The following is a 23,007-nucleotide window of genomic DNA, read 5'->3' on the forward strand; positions in this document are numbered from 1 at the left end:
CAATGATCACAGCTGGAACAATTTGATAACCTAAAGTATAAAAGAACATTCACGAGTCCATACTGATGTGCATGAATGATTAGATAACTGATTAAATAAATGGAGGATAATAGACACATCTCCTATGGAGAATTCCAAGTACTTTATGTAGATACTGTGCCTACAAGGAGGTTGAACATAACTCCTTTCTCCTCAAGTATGGGCTGTCCACAGTCACATCATTTCAAATACAACAGTATGAGACTAAGGTAGAAGACTAAGTTTATGGTTTAAAAAAAAACACAAATGTTTACACTGAAAAGAATACATCGAAACCATCTCAGCCAAGAGATCAAGGTTAACATGAATAGCACTAAGTCATTTTGATAGTGTGATGAAAATGGCACTTGACCCTCTGTGGTCTTGCTCCTCAAAACACATAACCCTAGTACGATCATGAGAAAGACATCAGAAAATCCCATTTGAGAGAAATTCTACAAAATACCTGACCAATACCTCAAAACTATCAAGTTCATCAAGACAAAGTCTGAGGAACTCAGCCAAGGGAAATCTAAGGAAACATGACAACCGAATGTACTATGCTATTCTGGATGGGACCCTAGAATAGAAGAAAAACATCAGGTAAAGCTAAGGAAATATGAATAAAGTTTGGACTTTGATTAAGAAATATTCTTTTAGTGTTGGTTCATTAATTATGACAAAAATACCATACTCATATAAGATGTTAATAATAGAAGAAAGTGGGTATGAGGTATAGGTATTATCTCTGCAATTTTTCCATAAGTCTAAAACTGGTTTTAAAAAAACATTTATTTTAAAGAAAACCTAAAAGTCTACAAATTTAATATACCTGATAGAATTAAAGAATAAAATCTATGCTTACTGATATAAGCCAATATTTAATCCTCTTAAACAAAAAGACATAGTATTCTTCATACCTTAAGCTCTATGACTCACTGCTTTCTCCATATTTCTTTAGGAAAGATTAGATCATATTACACATCATCAATTAAAACCAGGTCAGAATGTTAGGGAATTCCTAAACCCATGACTCATTTAAAAAAAAAAAAAGTTTACTAAAGGAAGGAAACATGAGAAATGCATTACCGATGTGAATATATGGTTCAAAAAGACAAAGAAAAGAGTCAAGAATGGTTTAGTGTTCCAAGACACAAAACCAGAAGTCAAACTGGGGAAGACATAGATTTTTTTTTTAAACCAACAGAGAATAAATAAATTTCAGCAAATTGACGAGATGTTATCCCTTGCTTATGAGTTTGGATCCCAGCAAACAACATCCATTCATCCATCCCTACTTCTCAACCTGAACTAAGCTATGTTGCATGAAATGCTACTTCTGACCATTAGAACATCCAGACCCATTCTGGGGTTAAATCTCTCTTATTGTAGGTGTACCCACTGGTTACATTTCAGATTTGTAGCCACAAAGACCAGTCTCATCCAAGCACCAGTCCTTCAATTACTGAATCATTTTCCTTCTTCTCTTTAACAATGTCAATCCTTCAGTCACTTTGTATGTGACAGGTACATTTGCTTCCATCCTTGCCACTCCCCTGAGTCCTCTCCAATATGTCTGCAGCCCAGAAGTGAGCACAGTATTCCAGCTGAGGTCTGAATGATGCAGGGTCAAGTGCACTCATTACCTCTTTATTTTGGGTCATTCTGGTTCTATTATGCAGCCTGAGTTGTTATGTGAAATCTCCAAAATAGGCTCCACACTTTACCTTCAAAACGGGATGGCAGATACAAATACAACATTATCTATGATTACTGTGAATGAGGTTAGCACATTCTTATTTGTCCATGAACATCATAGGTGGCCTCCTGGAGGCTTTGAGTATTCATGTTTCACTGCCCTCCTCTGATGACGCATCCAGAGGTACCCTCAGATGACACACCTTCCATCCTTCCCTTATTTTAAAATAAACAAAACCAAAACAAATAACCCAACTCCTTCTATGTTTGTTCTACACAAATATAAAAGCAGAACCAAATATAATGGTAGAAAGAGAGTCCTCTTTAATCTCCATATTAAATCTCTGGGAATTTTCTGATATCTTAAAGTACATGTGCTCCCATGAGAAGCATTACGGCCTGGCTAATAAATAATGATGTCATACAGAATTAACCAATTAATAATTCAAGAACGCTTTAAAATTCAGGTGCCAAAAGAACACATTTTCTAGTCTTTACAGAAGATATGTAAAATTATATATAAAATTCCATTTTTATATTGTGAAAAATTGTGTGTTAGAATAAAAGGACAATGCAAGTGATAGATTTCTTTGAAATGCACTTAAAGTCCTGTTATCAATTCTTCTGATTTGGCTCTATCAATTCTACTGACCAAGTTACATATATTTTAAACATTACTGCATTTAGTAATATACAACACTGATAAATATGCCAAAAATGACAAATCTCCAAGAAAAAAAAAAAAAACAAGTAACAAATGCCAGCCAAATTTCTATCTGAAATAAGCTACTTAGTGATATTATTGGTGTCTCTAATCAAGAAAGATGAATAACCTTAATCTTAAGTAGTTTATTTAAAGTGGACTTAGATTAAATAATACAATTAACAGCTGTAGAATTTATAGATCAGAATCAGAGGAGAGGAAAAACATATTAATCACGTAGACATGTTAACAAAGTAATAGATTAGTCAAGATTACATTTGAATAAATTAGCAAAGGAAAAAGATAGCCATAAAACTATTGAATTTTCAGTTCCTTACAAGAGAAATGGTGCTGTTTTATCTTTGATAGACTAACTCATACCAATGTCCCGGGAGTAGGTACTCACTTCCACTCTACTTAGGCTCTGTAGCATATATGAAACTACAATTTCCTTCTCTCTGCAGTACTTTGATCTGAGAGTTTGTTTTTTGTTTTTCGTGTTGTTTTGTTTTGTTTTTTTTTAACAGCAGCGTGGGAATGAAGGAGATTTTTTTCCCCCACGCTGAACATAAATGTTCCCATACACACTATTTTGTTGATGCATAAAACACAATGTGAAAGACATTAGGGACTTCAGTTTAAGACAAGAGACCTAATAGTGATATACTAGTCGCTTCCTGAACTCTGTACTCAGCAGTTTTGGAGCACTTAGCAGTGATGAATAGGTGTGAAGAATCAGGTCCTGAAAAGCCATTTCCTTGGAAATAAAACCTTTTTATTTTCTTTTGCCTGTCTTGATTGAAGCTTCTAAGACACTAAGGATACAGAAGGAATGTAGAAAGCATGCAACTCATATTACTCAAAGGAGATGCTCATGATGAGGCTGGATAAAAATAGATTCTGAAGAGAGGAAGTGGGGAATGGCCAGAATCGTCAAAATTCTTTTGATGTGTTATGGTTTTCAAAGTAGTGGATTTTTGTTATGGTAAAGATGTTTGCTACAAATGGACTCATCTGTCAACGGAAGATCTTTTACTCATGACTAATTCAAACACTACTCTAGTATTAGAATCACATTCTTAATATCAACATTTAACAGCCAATTCACCTAGGTAGGAAAAAAATGAACAAATGAGTTTTAAAATGGAAAAAAAAAAAGCATGGAGTCTTTCTACCCTATATTCTAGAATTCCCTTCTTTTTGGTTTTATGTAGTCATTTCTTTTAAAACTACCAAAGGAATTGTTTTAGGAGAAAAATAAATGGCAATCACATCATACATTGTTGAAGAAACAACTTATTGGACTTGGCCTCGTAAATGTAAAGGATTTTATAATTTCCAGAAGCCTTGGCTTTTGTCTACATCCTCTTTCCAGGCTGCCTGTCAGTTCATAAATATTTTTATGGTTTCTATTTTCCTAATCATATGAATCCATGCTTGAAACATTTCAAGCACAGGGAAGCAACCTTGTGAATTGACATAAATTGACAGATCCAGTTGGGAGCAGCCTCACTGGGAAATCTGACTTAGAAGTCTGTTCGTATACAACAAAAGGCATTTTCAGACTCAAGAACATTTGCGCCTAAGATGCAGATCTCCTTAGGAGACACACTGCATCACCCTATCCTCCTGTTGCCATTACAAATGGGGCAGGATTCAGGATTCTAAAACCTGGTGCTATAATGGCCTACGAGAAGACTCAAAGTATGGGATAGTGCTCTTGACTTCATGGTAGTAACTTGGAAAGGTAGAGCATTTTCTCAGAAAGAACATTTTTTTATTCAGATTATCCTTTTATGAACACCTCAGTATTTTCAACAGTATTTAATGAAATTTTAATGAAATCTGGTATATAATGTTCTTTGGATTATTAATTAACAATAGTATTTACAATTTCCAAAAACCTTTTAAATAGGTTACAATCTTCACAGAAACTTGTGGGGAAGGAAAAGGCCAGAAAGGGAACTAAAAATGCATCAAACATCTTAAGTATATCATACTGCTTTGATTTTTTTCTACATCTCACTCCTCTTTACCCAGATCCTTGGGACAAATTTCCTTTTGATCTTAGTATCAGAAACAGGTGTCCTTCCCTTGAACCATTGAGTTGTTTGTATCTAATCAACACTGGGGTTTGTACATAAGCTTCCTAATTGACACCCACTCCTAGAAAGCTTTGTGAGAACCTTTATTTTATCTGAACACCCTTGGACTTCTGCTAAACTCCTAGAAGTTGAAGAACCCTCTTTTTCCCTGAAGATCTAGACAAAACTGAGATGAATTTCCCAACTTCATGACCAGTAAGAGCCCTTAACACTGACCATCACCTGGCGGGAGGGCTTGTTGACCTCTCTTGTTAATACAGCACAACTCCTTTCCATGCGCATACCACCACCACCAAAACCGCTTACTTCAAGCCCTACTGATGCTTGAAATCTGACATACAGACACTGGCTGTCTTTTTGTCCCCCCTACCCCGTTGCTGGGGAGGGGTCTGTTTATGGACTGAGTGCACCCAGTTAGTTTTCAGCCTTTTCGTAGGCTTCTCCTCTTCCTCTCTCTCTTCTCATCTTTCTTTCTCTTCTCTATCCTCTGCAATTCTCTTCTGCAGGACCAAATTCTCCCTCAGATCACCTGAGCACTTCCCAGCAGCCAAATCCTCAAGACTCTCTTCTTACCCCAAGGGCAACTGCAAAGTATTTCTTCCAGTTAAAGCATTTCTACTCTCCAAGAAGATTCTGGTGCCATTTGTAAGAGTAACGTAATTTCCATCACCTCATTACATAGGATGTGCCTATTAACATTGTTTCCCTTTGCCCTCCCCTTACATTCTCCCCTATAAGTTATAGTTAAACATCCTTGCTGCTGCCTTAAATGTTGCCTGGAGCAGGGCAAGGTTTAAACAAATAAATTACATATTATCTCACTAAATCCTGTCAACAAAGCTGGATGATTGGTACTATTTTTTGTTTGTTTTTGTTTTTGCCTGCACTCATGGCATATGGAAGTTCCTGGCCCAGAGATCGAATCTGAGTAATGCCAGATCCTAACCCACTGCACCAGGCCAGCAACTGAACCCACACCTCAGCAGAAACCCAAGCCACTACAGAGACAACACTGGATCCTTAACCCACTGTGGCACAGTGGGAACTCCTGTATTTTTCTTTTTTGAATGAGAAAAATGATGCTCACGAAATTCAGGTTATTAGCTCAAAATTAGCCAGTCACTATCAGAGTTGAATTTGAACTTAGTTCAATGTGTCTCTAAAGAAGGGGATCCTTCTCTTGCATAATACTACCTGCTGAGAGTGGGTACAAGACTCCTTAAGGGCTTTGTTAAAATGCACATTCCATCTCCTCTTCCCATGCATCCTTCCACTCCCAGATTTTAATATTCTGTATTACTGTGACAGTAAAACGAGGGTTGATTGGAGTTTTGCACAACTTCTTGCAGGGATTTCTGATATATTACACAATTATTTTCCTTAATGACACCTTTCTAACCCTCACCATCTTTACCACAGAACCACTGCTCTAGAACCTGAAAATGTTAAAGGTGAAGTTAGTTTCTCAGTGAATGCTCTGATGAAATAATTATAAATATATAAAATAGTCCTTAATGTCCTTTCATGATAAAGCAAGAGTAAGACTTTATTCTAATATGTAAAGGAATTTCAAGTTTTCAATTATCATCTTAACCTAATAGATATGATTGATACCTTAAATGAAATAGGAAAAATGTGGCATATTCATTTCAAAGGTTCAAGTGAAAATTTATTTTTCACGTAAAATTTTTTACATTTTCAACACTTTAAATATCAATTTTTGTCTTGAAATGTCATTTAACACCTTTTTGAAAACAACTAAAAATCAAAGCAACAGAAAAATGGAAAACTAAACAAGTGTAATGAGAAAAATCAAAAAAGATATTGGTTATCTCAGAATCTAAAGAATCTGTCTGGAGTTCCCGTCGTGGCGCAGTGGTTAACTAATCCGACTAGGAACCATGAGGTTGCGGGTTCGATCCCTGCCCTTGCTCAGTGGGTTAAGGATCCAGCGTTGCTGTGAGCTGTGGTGTAGGTTGCAGACGCGGCTCGGATCCCGCGTTGCTGTGGCTCTGGCGTGGGCTGGTGGCCACAGCTCCGATTAGACCCCTAGCCTGGGAATATCCATATGCCGTGGGAGCGGCCCAAGAAATGGCAAAAAGACAAAAAAAAAAAAAAAAAAGAATCTGTCAGACCCTGTAGACCAAGCCCCTATTTCTTGAAAACTTTCCTAAGCATTTTACATACAATATCTCATCTAATCCTTAAGCAATGTGATGTAGGGTTATTAGCCATATTTTCTATTAGTATCACGCTCTAACCACCTGAGCTAACCAGCAACTGTAAGCCATATTTTCTAGATGAAGGAAAAAAGAGATAAGTAAGCTATACAGTTGCCCAAGGTCATACATAGCTCATAAGTGAAAGAACAAGTATTCAATTGTGGTTGTCTTATAATCTCAAATCCCATGCACAACTTCCTTTCAGTATTTAATAGTATTACTACATACAATGTATCCGAGTGGACAAAAAAGGCAAGAGGTAAATAAGATATGGATGTTTTTGTTTAGCCTTGAAACGCACATTGATTTTGGTTTCAGCAGATCATCAAACACTAAATATGTGGTCTTTTTGTGTTAATGGGACTTTAGAGAAGTGACCTGAGTTGAAAAAAGGTTTCATGTAAGAGATGAAATGTTGGAGACTGGGAACAGCTTGAAGAATGAGTAGGATTGAGTTGGACCAGAGGGCAGAACACTCCATGTAAAGAAATCGGATGGATGTGTCTAGGAACTGAGAAGACTGACATAATTCAAGAAGAGGAATATAGTTTGGGAATCATGAGACTGACATTATGAGAATAAGAGACAGATGGGGTGAGACACAATTACAGAGAGCTTTGAAGGTCAAGCAGAGAAAATTCTTGTGTTTAATCATTCCTTCACTCCGCAAAGATCTATGGAGGCCTAGCACATGGGCCAGGGAAAGTAAGAAAGAGAAAAGACAGAAAGCTCTGGAGAATTCTGTTCACAGACCTGCAGCAATCACTGTTCAGTGTCACGTCTACATGCCCTCAGCAACAACACACCAATGGAATCCTAGTCTAAACATGTGCAAGGCTCTACCTAGGGCTCTGCCTGCACATGGATCAGGCTGGAATGCCAGAAATTCAGTGCTAGGAGTAGACATCAGCCAATGAAGAATGGGAGTTGGAGGATAAATCTTGAAATGTATTCGTTTCTTGGTTAGAAAAACTCTGAAGCAAATTCTACATCATCTCCTAGAGGCCCCCCAGTAGGAGTGAAGTCCAAGTACCCACTTCCATTACCTGATCATCAAAGAATGCTGCATGCACTTTCTCCCCTTTCCTACCTCAGTTTCATACTCCCCCACTGATGTTTCCTGGGATAATCTCCCAAATAAGTCACTTGCACTCAAGTCCTTTGGAAGCCTCCTTTGGGGGAGCCCAATACAACAGTGGTGCACACCAGCTCCAGTTGCACCTCGCTGTGTCAGAGCCCCTGTGTACCAGTTGCACCTCGCTGTGTCAGAGTCCCTGTGTACCAGGTGCCCTTCCAAGCACTTTACCTATGTTCTAACATTCCATCCTTAGAGCAGACTATGAGATGAAGAAAATTATGACCTCCATTTTACAGATGAGAAAACCAAGGCAAAGGGATGTTAAACAACTTGCCAAGGTCACACAGCTAGAAAGCTTGGGTCCAGATTTGAACCAGCCACTCTGGATCCAGAGTCAGGGCTCTTTGTTACTAAGTCAGCTATCTCTCTGCACTAGGAAAAAAATCACTATATAGCAACATTGACTATGCTATAGGAAGTACCAGGAGCTCTAGAAAGGAAGGTAAGCTGAACCCTACCTGGAGTTCAAGGAAGGCCAAGAAAACCAAGTTTGATGGATCAGTAGGAATTTCTCATGGCAAAAAGCAGGAAGGTGGAAGTACATTCCAATACAAGGCCCATCACGAGCAGGGCAGTGACTTCAGAGACCATGGAGGCCCTCAAGCACACTAGAGCAATGGGTGCAGGGGGTCATGGAGGTGGCTGATGACTAGGTGGGCTCCAGCTTCCCCAGTCCCTCCTCAAAAGTACAGCATTTATACAAAGCTGCTTCCCAATACCTGCCATATCTATTTTATACATTAAGTCACCGCTTGAAGAAAGGGTTCTATGACTTAAAAATGTTTGTGACTTCAATACTAAACATGAAACTCTAAGATTTCACTTATTGACATTTGGTAAAAATCAAAACTACAGAGATAGAGATCAGATCATTGGTTGCTGGGGGCTGGAACTGGGAGAGAGGATATTACAAAGACAAATAAAAGAAAATGGGATATTATTATATGACTTAATATATTTGTCAAAATCAAAAGCAACTCATGGGTCTAAAGCAATTTATGAGTCTAAAAAGAATCCATTGGCAATATGTCTGATAAAATACATTTTCTGATTAAAAAGGAAAACTAAACAATTGTACATGGAGAGTTAGGTATATACTCAAATAAGATGTTCAAGGATTGAAACTATTGCCTAATTTCTGTGTGCCTAGCACAGTGTACCTAAAAAGTGCCTAATAATTTGAGAAGAAAAGTCTTAAAGATGTATATATATATATATGGAAAACTCAAATATGGGATATGTATGGTAGAAAAATAAGAGAAGTAACATTAATATTAATAGCAGCTGATATGTATGCATTAGATGAGGAAGGCAGAGGCCAAGTGAGCAGGGCCTATGCTGTTTGGTGTATGATATAGAGCCAATACATTTTTTAAGCAAGAGAAGAGATATGAAGGAGATGGCATTTTTAGAGCCTAGCTTGGAAATGCAAGGTGTATGAAAAGAGAAGAGAAGAGCTATACATGGAAGCTGGGCTATGTCTAAATACTATATCATGTATTAAGAAAAAATCATTAAGATGTAATATAAATGTTATAAGTGAAGAAAGGACATATGTTATAAGTGAAGATATGGACCAGGTGCAGATTAATTGTCACAATATTGTCTTGTCAGAAAGATAAAGCACAAACATCTTCAAGGAAAGAAAGATTCCTGTAAATAAATGAACTGGTTACGGTTTTAAAGAAATAATTAGTGTCTTAGATAAGGAGGGTGATTTAAAACAATAGTATTTGGAGAGATAAACACAATTCAGCAGGATGGCTGCCTCTGCAAAGGCAGTTAAATCTCCTGAGTATCAGAAACCAAGATGTGTGTGGGAATTATTTATGCTCAAGATGACAAATTTTATGGAAATTTATATGTTTTCTAAGGGTAGGAGATTCTTGCTGAAGTCAGAGAGATGAAGAAAAATGCATTATTCCCCATAATCCAAACTCAGCCCAAGGTGTTGTTTCTGGTACATGCTGAAAAGTTTCAAGAATGTGATACAGAAGAAGCAGTGTGGTCCTCCAAACAAGTGAGAGCCAAGGGGAAGTCCTAGGTTGGAAGGGGCCTGCCACTGCACAACTAGATCACCTTGGGCAACCTGGTTAGTCTGCCACAGCCTAGTCTCTGAATCTGTACAATAACAATAGTCAGCATTTACTCACTGAGTGACAGGTGTTCTCATTTAAACTTCAGAGCTACCCAAAGAAATGAGAATAATTTTTTCCTTTTTTTTAAATTTTATTAAAGTATAACTCATTTACTATGTTCTGTCAATTTTTGCTGTACAGCAAAGTGACCCAGTCATTCATTCACATACACACTCACTTACTCCCTTTCTTGCATTACATTTCATCATGGTCTATCCCAAGAGATTCCCTGTGCCATACAGTGGGACCTCATTGCTTATCCATTCTAAATGTTATAGTTTGCATCTGCTAACCCCAAACTCCCAGTCCATTCCACTCCCACCCAAAGCCCCCTTGGTAACCACAAGTCTGTTCTCTAGGTCTGTAAGTCTGTTTCTGTTTTGTAGATAGGTTCATTTGTGCCATATTTTAGATTGCACATATAAGTGATATCATATGGTATTTATCTTTCTCCTTCTGACTTACTTCACTTGTCTGAGAATCTCTAGTTGCATCCATGTTTGCAAATGGCATTATTTTGATGTTGTTTATGGTGAGCAGTATTCCATTGGGTATATGTACCACATCTCCATTCATCTTTGATGGACATTTAGGTTGTTTATATGTCTTGTCTATTGTGAATAGTGCTGCTATGAACATATGGGTACATGTATCTTTCTGAATTGTAGTTTTGTCCAAATACATGCCCAGGAGCAGAACTGCTATATCATACAGTAGCTCTATGTTCAGCTTCCTGAGGAACCTCCAAATTGTGGGAGACTATTTATTGTCCCTACTTCACAAGTGGGAAAACTGAAGCCCAGAGAAAGGTTAAATAATTTACCTGTGGCTGCACACTTACGAAGTAGTTAATGCACCCTTCTAATGGATTTTGGGAAGGATTAAATGAGATAATGTACATAAAAAATTTAGTCTATACCTGGCAGTAATAACCTCTCAAATGTGATATTTATTATTATTAGCTTTATTATTTTATAGCATAAGTCCCCTCGCTTCATCTTAAAACATGGCACAATAACAGTTTGAATAATACAAAAGGCTATTTAATTAAATAATATCCAACCATATAATTCTTGTTATTCATCCTTGTCTTTGTGTATACTCATTAGTCAAAGAAAAATTTAAGAGTACCTGGGGGTGTAGCACTGTTCTGGAGCAGAGGAGAGAAAGTAGAACAAAGTGTCAAGGTGGCCGCCCTTATGAACAGAATGCAATGTGACTTGTTCTGTGATGTGTCCCAGGTTAGCCTGGTCACAGAATGTTCCTTGAAGTGACATGTACAGGGAAGGCCTGGCCAAATGTGTTCCACCTTTAAAACGGTGACATTCAGATCCACCAGAACATGTCACCCCTCTCAAATTGGTGACATCCTGATCCACCAGAACACGTCACCTCTCTCAAAAATCTTGCCTGGATTATTTTCTAGAAAATGGGACTTTTTCCATAAATATTTTCTTCTTTTAGACCACAAACGCCAAGATTCCAACACCACATTTTGAATTGTGGCAAGTCTCTTCCACTATTCTTAGGAACCCTGGGATTTTGTCAAATGGCTCACTATCAACTTGCTAACATTTCTTCTCTAGAACATCAAGGGCCTCTCCATCATTATACCAATTATTTCTTTAAAATCTAAGCAAACACACATACACAAAGTAACACAACAACTAAGTTTCTGACATTGAGAACTTCACCATACGCTATTTGAGGAGACTAAATGAAGGCGTATGAACAAGGATAAGCTTGAGACTTTTGACCAAAAGAAGAGCTGGGAAGACATGAAGGACACATAAATGGTATGTGAGACAGACTTTCTCAGTTACTGATGATATCGGAATTAATGAGCATAAAGTTGCTATGTTATCCGTGAAAAAGGATGTTTTTTATTTAATTTTATTTTTTTTTAAATTATTGCTGAAGTATAGTTGATTTACAATATTGTGTTAGTTTCAGGTGTATAGCAAAGTGATTTAGTTACACAAATCTTTTTTCAGATTCTTTTCTAAGTTATTACAAGCTATCGAGTTGAGTTTCCTATGCTACATGGTGGGTCATTCTTGGTTGTCTATTTTACACATAGTAGTGTGTATCTGTTAATCTCAAAATCCTCATTTATCCCTCTCCCCAACTATCCCCCTTTGGTAACCATAAGTTTGTTTTCTATGTCTATAGGACTATTTCTGTCTTGCTTGTGTGTGTCATTTTTTAGATTCCACATATAAGTGATGGCATATGATATCTGTCTTCCTCTTGAGTTACTTCACTTAGTATGATAATCTTGAGTAAAGTGAAGTTTCATGTACAAGGAATTAGGCCAAATATCTAACACTGAGAAACTACGAGTTTTCTTTTCTCTTTCTTTCATCCGTCCTACCTTCCTTCCTTCCTTCCTTCCTTTCTTTTGCCATGCCTACAACATGTAAAAGTTCCCCAGACCAGGGATGGAACCCAAAGCCATGAGCTGAGCCACAGCAGTTACACCAGATCCTTAACTGCTAAAACAACCAGGGAAATCTGAGACTAAGGATTTTCTACAGGAGGAACCAAATGCTTCAGATAAGCCTCAGAGTTCAGCCCTAGAGTAGTTTGTTAATCAGGGTATTATTTCTCAGCATTCCTTTTAATTGAATGCAGTTAAGCCTAAACAAGACAGAAGTGAGTAAACTGATAAGGTAAGATACAGAACTAAAGGTACTTTTATAGCACCATAGCAATCATTTAGAACAATTTCCTCATCTTCAGATTTAAGAAGAAAAACACAAGAACTAGAAGGGTGGGAAGAATGAAGTTTCCTTATAAACGACTAGGATTGCTTGGACCTTATTTAGAGCTCTGGAGCTAAAGCAGAAACTCCACGAAGAAAGCCCTGTACAAAGAATTCGTGAGCACTGGGCACCAAAAATATTAAAGCGGTCAGCTCTGCTGACTTGGGAGAAAGAGCTAATGATTAGAAGAGATAAAAAGTAATTCATAGTTCCCAAACTCATGGTACATGATAGAGTTTATAATTATGGCCTAAAAAAATTATAAAGCTATTTAAAATGCTCTCTCAATTTACATCTTATATTTGTCATCTCCAATCCCCCCTCAGGGTATCATGGAAACATAAAAGAGAATTTAAATTTATAAATATTTAAACTAGGTTATAGCAGTTCTGGTTAAAGTCATGTTATATTTTGTAACTTTCAGTAAGTTTCCCAGAGCCTGGGGACACTTTCAAGTAAATTTCAGAAGGATTTTGAAGAAATCTTTATAAAAACAGGTTACGTATAAGCAGATATGCGACATTACAACATAAATCACAGAAAGGTAGGCTCCTATTTAAAAAGTTAGCAAAGTGGAATTGTTCTGCCTTCTCTCCCCACTGTGATTTTTATTCATTTGAAGAGAAAATTCCAGGCAAAAATCTTAGAACTTCTGACTGTCACCCGAGAGTTATTTCAAGGCAGCTTAGGAAATCTCCCACTTCCAAAATCAGGTCATGAAATTGGAACTACAAACTAATAATATGTCATAAAGCTACTTCTACCACTATCAAGGAGAAAACAAAAACAATAAAATTGATTCTGCACTCTTTGGAATCCCCAAAACACAATCAACAGGAGAAACTCACTACCAAATAGTTCTTAATTTAGTAATTAAGGATTGTTGTATTCCTGTCACATATCTGCCCCTTTTCTTGATATAATGCTTTGCATAAGTAATTTTAAAAGCAGAGTGAAATAGCCTTCATTGACTCTATATATTCATTCAGCAACACTGCCTTTTTCCACCTCGCTGGACATGCCAACACTCCCTGCTTCAGCAGCCTTTCCAATTTCCACAGAAACTGTCCCTTAACTGACTAAGCTCCTCCTCCTCCCTCCCCAGGGCCCTCTCTCTGAGATCTGATTTTGAATTTCACTTCCCAAAGAAGACAGAGAGCATGAGACTAAATGGCCTGGAGTTCCCCTTTTACCTCCCTCATCTCTATATTATCAGCATCCTTCTACCCACAGGGGCCTCCTATCTTGGAAGAAGTCATGTCCTTCCCTCGTTGTCCAGGCCCCATCTCTGGATCCTTCCTTTGGGACATGCTCCTTGACCTTTAAAATTACCTGGTGTTCTTCACTAACTACTGGGTCTTCTTTCCCTTCCACCTCCCACCCTCCTCCCTTCTCCCCATTCTTTGGTCCCTCTAGTCCAAAATTTTGAAAGCAATGTGTATTACTTTTCTCTGCCTTTATAACTCCTGAAGTAATAACTCACACCCTTAAGCCCCTCTGCAAAGTGTTGCCAATAACTACTAATTCTCAAGTCCATAAGATATACTTTTAGTCCCTCATTTCTAGACTTTGTTAAGGTATTTGGAGCAGCCAGTTTAGGTGTTTCTTCTTTGATCTCCTATAACATGCTGTCTACTCCTATATTAATACACTTCCCTACTATTTTGTAATCCTTTGTTTTTGTGGAGGTTCTCCTCACTAGTCTATGGGTATCTTCAGGGCAGGACTATTATCATATTTATCTAGGCATCCCCTATGCATAAATAAATCAGCATGTTCTAATCCAATTCACTACGAACGGCATTTTCCAGCAGCTCAGATACTGGGCTATGTTGTGATTAAACTGTTTCTTTGGTTATTCTGCATTAGCTGTGATTATAGAAGATTTTAATGTTCTTTACCTGTGCCCCGCCCCCAATTTTTTTTCTAAAGACCTGTAGTTAAAACACTAGGGCGAAAGTAATAATGATGGTAGCAAAACCCAAAACTTATATAATTTTTATTGTCAGCAAAGAACTCCCAAAAGCATTTCATTTGATTGACTGTCACAACTGCCTTCCACATCGGAGTGGAGCCTAGGTCAAAGCCTGGCCAGGGCCATGCAGTTTGATCACTGCCTGACAGCTCGGTGGGTGAGGCCAAGCTCATCCCTGCTCCCTGGGCTGAGGCTGTGCACAGAGGAAGGGGTGCCCCTTGCCTGGCACAGAGCTCTGCCCATTGACCAAGCACCACAGTCTGCATTTCCAATTCATCTGCCTAAAGTGGGGGCCTGTTTCCTAAGACATCTGCCCAGAAAACCACCTTTAATTCACAGGAAAAAAAAAAAACCCTCAGAGTAACCCTGAGAACATGGGTTAGTTCAAATTCTTTGTGAAACTTCAAGAGAACACCAAAAGATGGGCTGATGTGGGTGAAGTACAAGTCATAGTCCTAACATGACCAGGAGGGGATTCTCAGAGAAAGTCCAGTGACATTCACTAGGCACTCCCATATGTTTCCCCAGCTTGCTAACTAACAGTGAATCCACTTATTTTCTCTGGTCTTATTGCTAATCTATTTTCCAGAAGGTCCTTGGACCAAGTGCTAAGACATCTGCCACACAACAATATGGTGGATAAAAAGACAACGGGTTTTAAAATGAGGCCAGACCTGGTTTTCAATGGGTCAGTGTCCCTAAGTAATAGACATGTGACCTTGAGTGAGTTTTTAACCCTCTGTGAACATGACTTTCCTTATCTGCAATAGGGGATTTAAATAAGACTCACTTCTGAAGGTTACTGTTACCATTCAAGGAGGTCATTTATGTGAAAACATGTGGCCTGAGTCCAATCAGTGATGATCTCTTCCATGAAGCATACTGTATGATTCGCTACCTATATTTGAGAAACTCACCCAAAAGACTTTAGCAGGTCATCGTTTAACAGTCTGTCCAATAAGTTATTCTTACCAATGTGCTAAGAGAGTTTCTTTAATAGTCTAGGCTTCAACATCAAGTGGGTAAATATTCACTGATTCATTTTCAACAGGTGGTGAAGAGCTTTCACACGGTCACACAAAGCAGTAACACCAGAATTAGAGTCAGAAACTGGGAGGGGTTTGTTTTGTTTTCTCCCAGTCAATCACCTAAAGACACAGAATCTGGATTATCCATCTTTGAAACCAAATATATATCCCCAAAGTTTATATAGCATAATCTCCCATTGAAATATGTTGCCTTGGGTCTGTTTCTAGGCTAGTACTTCTGTAATAACTAGAAATCCGACACAATGCTCCATCGAGTGGTAAGACATTACAGAAGCTAACCTTGGCCTGGCAATATTTATGAGCATGGCTGTCTTTGAGGGTGTGATTGAAGGAGAGAGAGAGAGGTGAAGTGTAGCTATTTCTCAAGAAAAGAAAAGAAAAAGAGAGGAAGGAAGGGAGGATGGGAGAAGGAAAGAAGGAAGGAAGCAAGGAGGGAAGGAAGGAAGGAGGAAACTTCTAGCCTGAGGCAAGTAGGAAACTGGTTATCAGGTTCCCTCCCTGGGATCTTCCTCTCAGAATTCTGAACTATTTTCCTCCACCTCTGGATACTGCAGCATTAGTGGAAGACAGCTAAAATGTGTGCAAAAACAAGGCGGTGAAAAGTGAAGAATTTAATAGAAGCAAAACATCCCCGATTCATTGCTAGTCATTTTCATATGATGGAGAATACTTTCTCTCTTTCTTTCTTTTGTAGGGATTGTCTAAAAGCTCCCTGGCTTGGGCCTCCCATTTAGCCCACTGAGGATATCAGCATTCAAGACACAACTGCATTACTATGGCGGAAAGTCTGCTGGCACTGAAAATTATATTTAATTTTTATAAGTTGGGGGCACACTGATATCACTGATGGTTATTTTTCACCTCTCTCATACCATTACTTAATCAAGTTTTTAAAAATGTAAACGCCAAAAAAAAAAAGAATTTTATTTTCAGATTTAAATTACAAAGTATTACTAACAGAAATTAAGGAGACTACAGCTAAAGGCAATAAAAGACAGTAAAAGAGAAAACCAGGAGACAAATTATATGTTTAATAGGATCACTATTCCTACAGGAAAAATCTTTGCTGTATTGTATCTATCTAAACCTGAACTTAGGCCTTATACAATGGCTGACGTAACGACTAAGCCCCAGGGATTTGTGAATAAGATGAGTCTGTATAATGATGAGCTCTATCTAAACTTTTATTGGCCATATGTGTTTATAAATAAATCGTATGTGACCAGAACAGAGAGTCTGGTATTTGTATGCTGGATTTCTGGGTAGTTTCGTCACTCAGGGAAAGAGATGCTACTAAAGCAAGGTCAGCCATGACCTGAAATCTCATTAGAAAACAAGCAGGCACTGGCAGAATTTTAGGTTGACTAAAATGAGCAGAGCTCTGTTATCTCACATGAGAGAGGCTTAATCCATTTTGTCCTTCAATGCATACACAGTTATCAAACTCAGTGTTTCACCCACCCACTAAAATTCTCATATTGTTATATGCAATGGCCAAAATATAAAATCTGGAAAATGGAATTCTAGGTTGAGTTTGGTCATTTTGATATAGGAAGAGAAGAAAAAACTTAAAAGAGAGACTCTAACAGGCTAGATAAGAGGGATTATTCTTTCATTAACAAGCAGGTCATCTTGCCTTTCTCCAATTATTTATTTATTGGATTGTTGTTGAAAATGTGTGTGTATGTATACACACATATGTATAATATATATACATATATATGTGTATATATTTACGTCTTGCTCCATTCCATAAAGGATTTTGATCAAAGAAAAGAAGGCCAGTTAGTATATGAGGTGAACCTGTGGTTTACAGAGGAACAATCAAAGTGTGACTCTCTAGATTAACTCTTACTAGGAACCTGGAAAGGGCAAGTCCAACGGAAGGATGTGGGGAGCTTAGAAAGAGAAAAACAAAAAATAAGACTCAGTGTTGAGTCAAAGTGCTATAATCACCCCATTTTGCCTCTTGATCAAAGCTACTTCTCAGCAGCACACAGAGAGTTGGATTTAAAAAAAAAAAAAAAAGGCATTTCAGTGTGTGAGCATTAAAAACTAAAATCCAAAGCATCAAATAAGCAAAACAGTTCATTAACATCCACAATGACTGGTCCCAGATCTTCCTCAGGTTTCCTTGGAGGAGTCCATAGCCAGCAGCACAGGCCAGCCTCCCCCAGGAGGGGCCTTTGGCTTCAATCTCCCACCATCCTCTCTGGATCTGAGACCATCATAAAAGATGCCAAGGAATTTCAATAAAACACCCTCCTAACTTTAATAAATGTAAAATTCAATTGCAAGCAACCTGGCCCTGGTGTTTCTGGCATGAAATTACAGAGTTTTTATAAACAGATTATACATTGTTGTTATACATGTTTAAGTAAGGCAAAAAGCTGCAAACATGCATTAGGTACACTATTTTATGTCACTCTTATTGAACCCCTACATAACGATTCCTTTTAAAGACTCCTCTTAATTGCTATGAGATAAAATTTAAATTCCTAGAAAGCTGACTTGTATTTCCCTTCTTCCAACCACACAAGAAGACCCAATCCTGAATTGCCAGGCTACCACTATATTTTCACAACCAACCAGAATGAGAAATAAGAGCTATATAGTACTTATTTACCTAGTGAGGCAAACCCTTATCTTTGTTTGGCTTGGCAGTAAAAAGGTTGAAAAGTGTAATGGAAAGAAGCCTTCGCAATAAAATCCTCCAGCAAGATTTTTCTAATGTAGCTTTAAACAAGGAAAACACATTCTTTATACCACTCTTTTAGCTCTCCAAGGTAGTGTTCTATTAAAACAAGTAATAAGACCACTTATTAACTTTAACTTGTAACCAATAAACAATGACTTTGTAATACTCTTGCTCAATTATCAACATACCAGTCCAGGGCAGAAGGAATGAGAGTCAGAGGAGGAAGCCTCCTCATAGGTTTCTACTGGAACCATTACTTCTGATAGACTTTTGAAGATTCCTCTTAGACCTCGTGCAACTCAAATGTTCCCTCCATCTTGCTCCTCAATAAACAGAAGAGAAAAGGAGTGCACCTCTGTGTCCTACCTATCCAAAGGGTTTAGAGCCTTCATAGAGATGAGCTTGTGAAACCCGAAGCATGCAGCTCCTTCAAGATGTTTATTATTCCCTGGCATTGAGCTGTTGCCAACTTCTCATCTGCCCCCTTTGTGGGGGAGAAAAAAGAAAAGAAAAGAAAAAAAGACTTGTGTGCGAGAATGAGTAAAGCGTCTCTGAAGATGAAAAGGAGAACAAGTTGGCAAATCCTTTCTCCTTAGCAGGATAATTCTTGAGTATGGAATCCAATCCAATGGGGACTCTTGCAACGGGACAAAGGGAAAGAAGGTTTTCTGTCAACAAATGCCCACAATCTCTTACCTCAGTAATGAAAGGTGAGGTTATAAATAAGAAAGAAACAACAATGGGAGAAATTGAGACCAAGCACGACGTTAATTGGGTCACCTAGAAAAAAACCACCACCTTCTTTCTTGGAATTCAACATCTTATTCATGAATCCTTCTAAAGGGCCCAGGTAAGAACAGATACATGGAACACTCACACTCCACGGTGGCTCCGTTTGGCCACAGCACCAACAAACTGGCACGTCATGCAGTGAAATGGATGAAAGGTTACCTGGCTTCAGGCACAAAAGAAAATCACCAGGGCTCTCTTTCTCCACACCCCTTTCGAACATATATATTACAGATCTACAGGAGCATGAATAAGCACATTTGCATTCTTTCAAAAACTACAGAGTTGAACAGCTCATTTCTTTCCAGTCAAAAGTAGAGGTGAGGTAAATGCAACAACATAAAAGCTGGTTATAATGTGAGGCATTCAAAGAGTACACGCATCCTTCCCACTGCAATGTAAACAAACAGATCCAAGCAATAAGGCTTAGGCATAACAGAAACTGTTGCTTTATAGCAAAGTAGTTTATAGAAATGAGAATGGTCATTTCCCTCCCCCCCAAACAAATCTTAGTAGTTACAACATTGCCCTTGAAAGAAGGGATAAGGAATAGACCAAAGATACATATATTTAATTGGCAAATGCCTACTATGTGCCAGGGGCTGTTTCCAGGACCTCTTAATCTCAGGGTTAAAGTCTATTTTACGTGACTGTATCTGTAAGGACAAAGATCTTATTGCTGATGCCTGTCCCTCACCATCAGGACCAGCAAGGCGATGGCACCAAAGCTCCCACTGAGTCGGGAACTCTGATGATGCACTTGGAAGTGGGCCACTGAGGTTTGCAGGCATGTCACCCAGGCTCCCTCCCAAGCACATCAGAGACTGGGGACAGTGGCTCTGGACGGCAGAGAAGGGAGCTACGCCACAGAGTCGATTCTGGATGTATCTGATATCGATAGAAGATGAGTACCTGCCCGGTGACAGAGGACGTCACCCACCTGTCTCTGATTTTCAGCTAATAAGCTGAAACGTCTGCAACAAACCAGCAGGGGATTTTGGTGGAGCCTTAAGATATCACGATGATCTCATTTGAGATACTGTCATAAAATAGCCAGGAAATCCTCAGAAATGTACTTGATAGATATTACTTATCCCAAGGCCAGCCAAAAAATTTACCTGGAATACTTTCAAAAATGAAACACATTGCAGTATCCAAACCAAACCATGTTAGTAGCCACAAAACCTTAAAAGGTGCCTGTATCATGCATTCACAAAGTTTCTGCTATGAGAGATTGAAACCAGTCAACCTTAAAGGTGTGGTAAAAACAAGCAATTTTTCAGTGGTGAGCTTTGCCCTTATAATACCCTCAGTAATAGTTCCTATAAATATTTAGTCACAAACTCTAACAAGAAATGGTACATGATGTCACATGTCCAGGGACCTTAATACATTGCATTAAACCTTAACATAGGACCACATATCAATGCACTGAGCAAGTTCAATGTGAGTCTGAGCACTTCATCATTCATTTGTAAGCATTCTATTAAATTAGTTCATTCTGGTAGAAATATTTCTCGAATAGTTAAAAATATTTAAGTGTGAGGCACCAATTCATCTTAATGAAATTTTAAAATTAAGTCAACATTCTAAGTTTTCCCTTAACCTTCTTCTGGAAATTCAAAAAGACTTAAGGCCAAAGCAAATTCACATGGATGTCAGAAATGCATGTGTGTCCTTCCCCAGGGAATTTTCAAATAAAAGAAAACAAAAGAACAAAACTCAAACCTCGAAACTCCCTTTTTCTTCCACTTATGAAATAGCTGCCATTCTCAAAGTTTTTTTGTTTTTGTTTTTCTGCATCTCTCTACGAAATGTTAGCAATTGTCCACATCCTCATCCCTGACTTCTTATTTGGGATGCTTTTATATTAACAAGTAATTTGTTATTGCATAACTATTACTTTCTCAGACAACATTTGGTTTTAAGCATGTTTTACTTTTCATCTTTGCTCGATACCAATATTCTTAAGACAAATCTGCCTCCAGCACCTGTCCTGGAATTTTCTAATTCTGAGTTTTAAGAACTGAAAGGGGTATTGATTACTCACCATATCCAGGAATGCCTTCTAAAGGGGAAGTTATTCACATGCATCATGTTGGCAGATCTTCTGTCATTAATATTTTCCTCGCCTCAGATTTTACATGTAGTGATTTTCATAGATGAATTCCAACTCTCCTGTTTGAGCAGCTATCGTGGGCAATTATTGCAACAAGTATTGAATTCCATAAAAAAGCCCCCCCAAAAAACAAAAAGCAACCACAAAAGCCCTTCCAGGTTTTGAAGAAAGAAACATCACAGCACTGCAGGGATGGGTCCATCCATTTAGGTTCCACTAGTTAGTCAACACACTAAAATAACCAGTTCAGTCGCTAATCCTAAATAGTGACAAATATTGTCCTGGTAAAATCCAACTGCCTAGAGTGAAAATTAATGCATCCTCACAGGAAGGACTCTGGAATGTGAGCGAAAAGGAGTCAAAAGACAGTTTCTTGTTATCCTTGTTAAAGAAGTGTTGGAAGGGAAATGGAAAACTTCAGGTTGCTTTGCCATGCTGTCCTTTAGAAATGAATATTGCTTTTTCTTCTTTCTTAGGCACATATTCATGTGTGGTCACTTGAACGCAGGGCTTTCTGAGACCTGTCAGACAAAAACCTGGAAACCACGTACAACCAAAAGCCAACTTCCTTCCCCAATCTCAGAATTGCTGGTTTTCAACTGCAAAAGTAGGGAAGCAAGGAGCAATATCTGCTTTGCAGGACAGGATCCCCAAGAGCTCCCATCATGACTTCAGAAGGTGCTGTCATGAGAAAATTCATTTCTGCTGCCTAACCCCATAATAAGGCTGTCTGCTCTCTTTCAGTCAAATGACTAAGCTATTGATCCTTTCACTGCAGAAACCCCTCTAATTTGTTGTTATCAAAACCATGTGCGGGCTTTTCTTATTTTGCCTTGGAAAAGAAAATGAATTCTCACAGCTGCAAGTGAGCCGTTGTCTAAGAATTTCTTCCCCCGCTGTCTTTCTTTTCTCTTCTCTCTCTCCTCTCTCTCTTTCTATTTTACCCCCAATTCAATCCCCCAGTAGGTGTCATTTACTCGGATGCTCTGACAGCTTCTGAAAGATTCTCGTGCCGGAGCTATACAGACCTTGCATGCTTTTAAAACACAATGGCAACAGGCTCCCGCTGGGGTCCCCCAGCGCCGAATTTCCAGCAGAACCTTTGGAATCGTCGCAGCCGCCTCCTCTGCCCTGGGCTGTGCCGTCTGGCCGGCTCTGAGCAGCTCAGGACACTTGCAGGCTCCGTGGTACTGTACATTAACTCTGCAGCAGCCCGCTCGGCTGCAGAGGCTGCCGCCCGACAGGGGATGTGCTGGCGTCAAGGGGGCCCTCTAGGTGGGTTCCCAGACACTGCAGCACGCCTCGCTTGCCTCCCAGGAAGAGCCGGCCAAAGGGGTTAAAGGCACAGCTCGCCCCGAAAAAGAAAGAGCAGATTTCTTCTTTCAGTAAGTGATCCCCAGGCAGGGCAGGCTAAGCCGAGAGAAACCTGTAAATAACCTCCCAGGGAAATAACACCTTGAACAAATTGAGGAGGGAGGGTTTTCGTTGGCTGGATTTTGTTGTTCTCCTTCTCACCCAATGAAAAGAAAGGGAATCAAAGAAGTCCAGAGAGAGAATTTGCCAATGGCAGGGTTTGGTCACTTCGACTCC

At 38.7% G+C, this 23,007-nt stretch overlaps 1 protein-coding gene across 31 annotated transcripts in view; it reads right to left on the reverse strand.

The window, feature by feature from the left end:
- Positions 1-23,007, reverse strand: part of PDE4D (phosphodiesterase 4D) — a 1,507,422-nt gene that overhangs the window by 551,267 nt on the left and 933,148 nt on the right. For 2 of the 31 annotated variants that reach the window (XM_021076881.2, XM_021076883.2), the window contains exon 1: positions 21,349-22,671. The exons of 28 other annotated variants lie outside the window; for them this stretch is intronic. In XM_021076881.2, the coding sequence (XP_020932540.1) occupies positions 21,349-21,395 (47 nt within the window). In that variant the 5' untranslated portion in view covers positions 21,396-22,671. Of the gene's footprint in view, positions 1-21,348; positions 22,672-23,007 lie in introns of those variants that run through there. One more of the 31 variants, XM_085002324.1, reaches the window with a different exon arrangement.

The sequence above is a fragment of the Sus scrofa genome, chromosome 16 (assembly GCF_054392235.1).
Source record: "Sus scrofa isolate SSC_HxYL_T2T_F1_AM1 chromosome 16, Sscrofa_HxYL_maternal_Yorkshire_Landrace_v2.0, whole genome shotgun sequence".
In the NCBI taxonomy this organism is placed as follows: Eukaryota; Metazoa; Chordata; class Mammalia; order Artiodactyla; family Suidae; genus Sus; species Sus scrofa.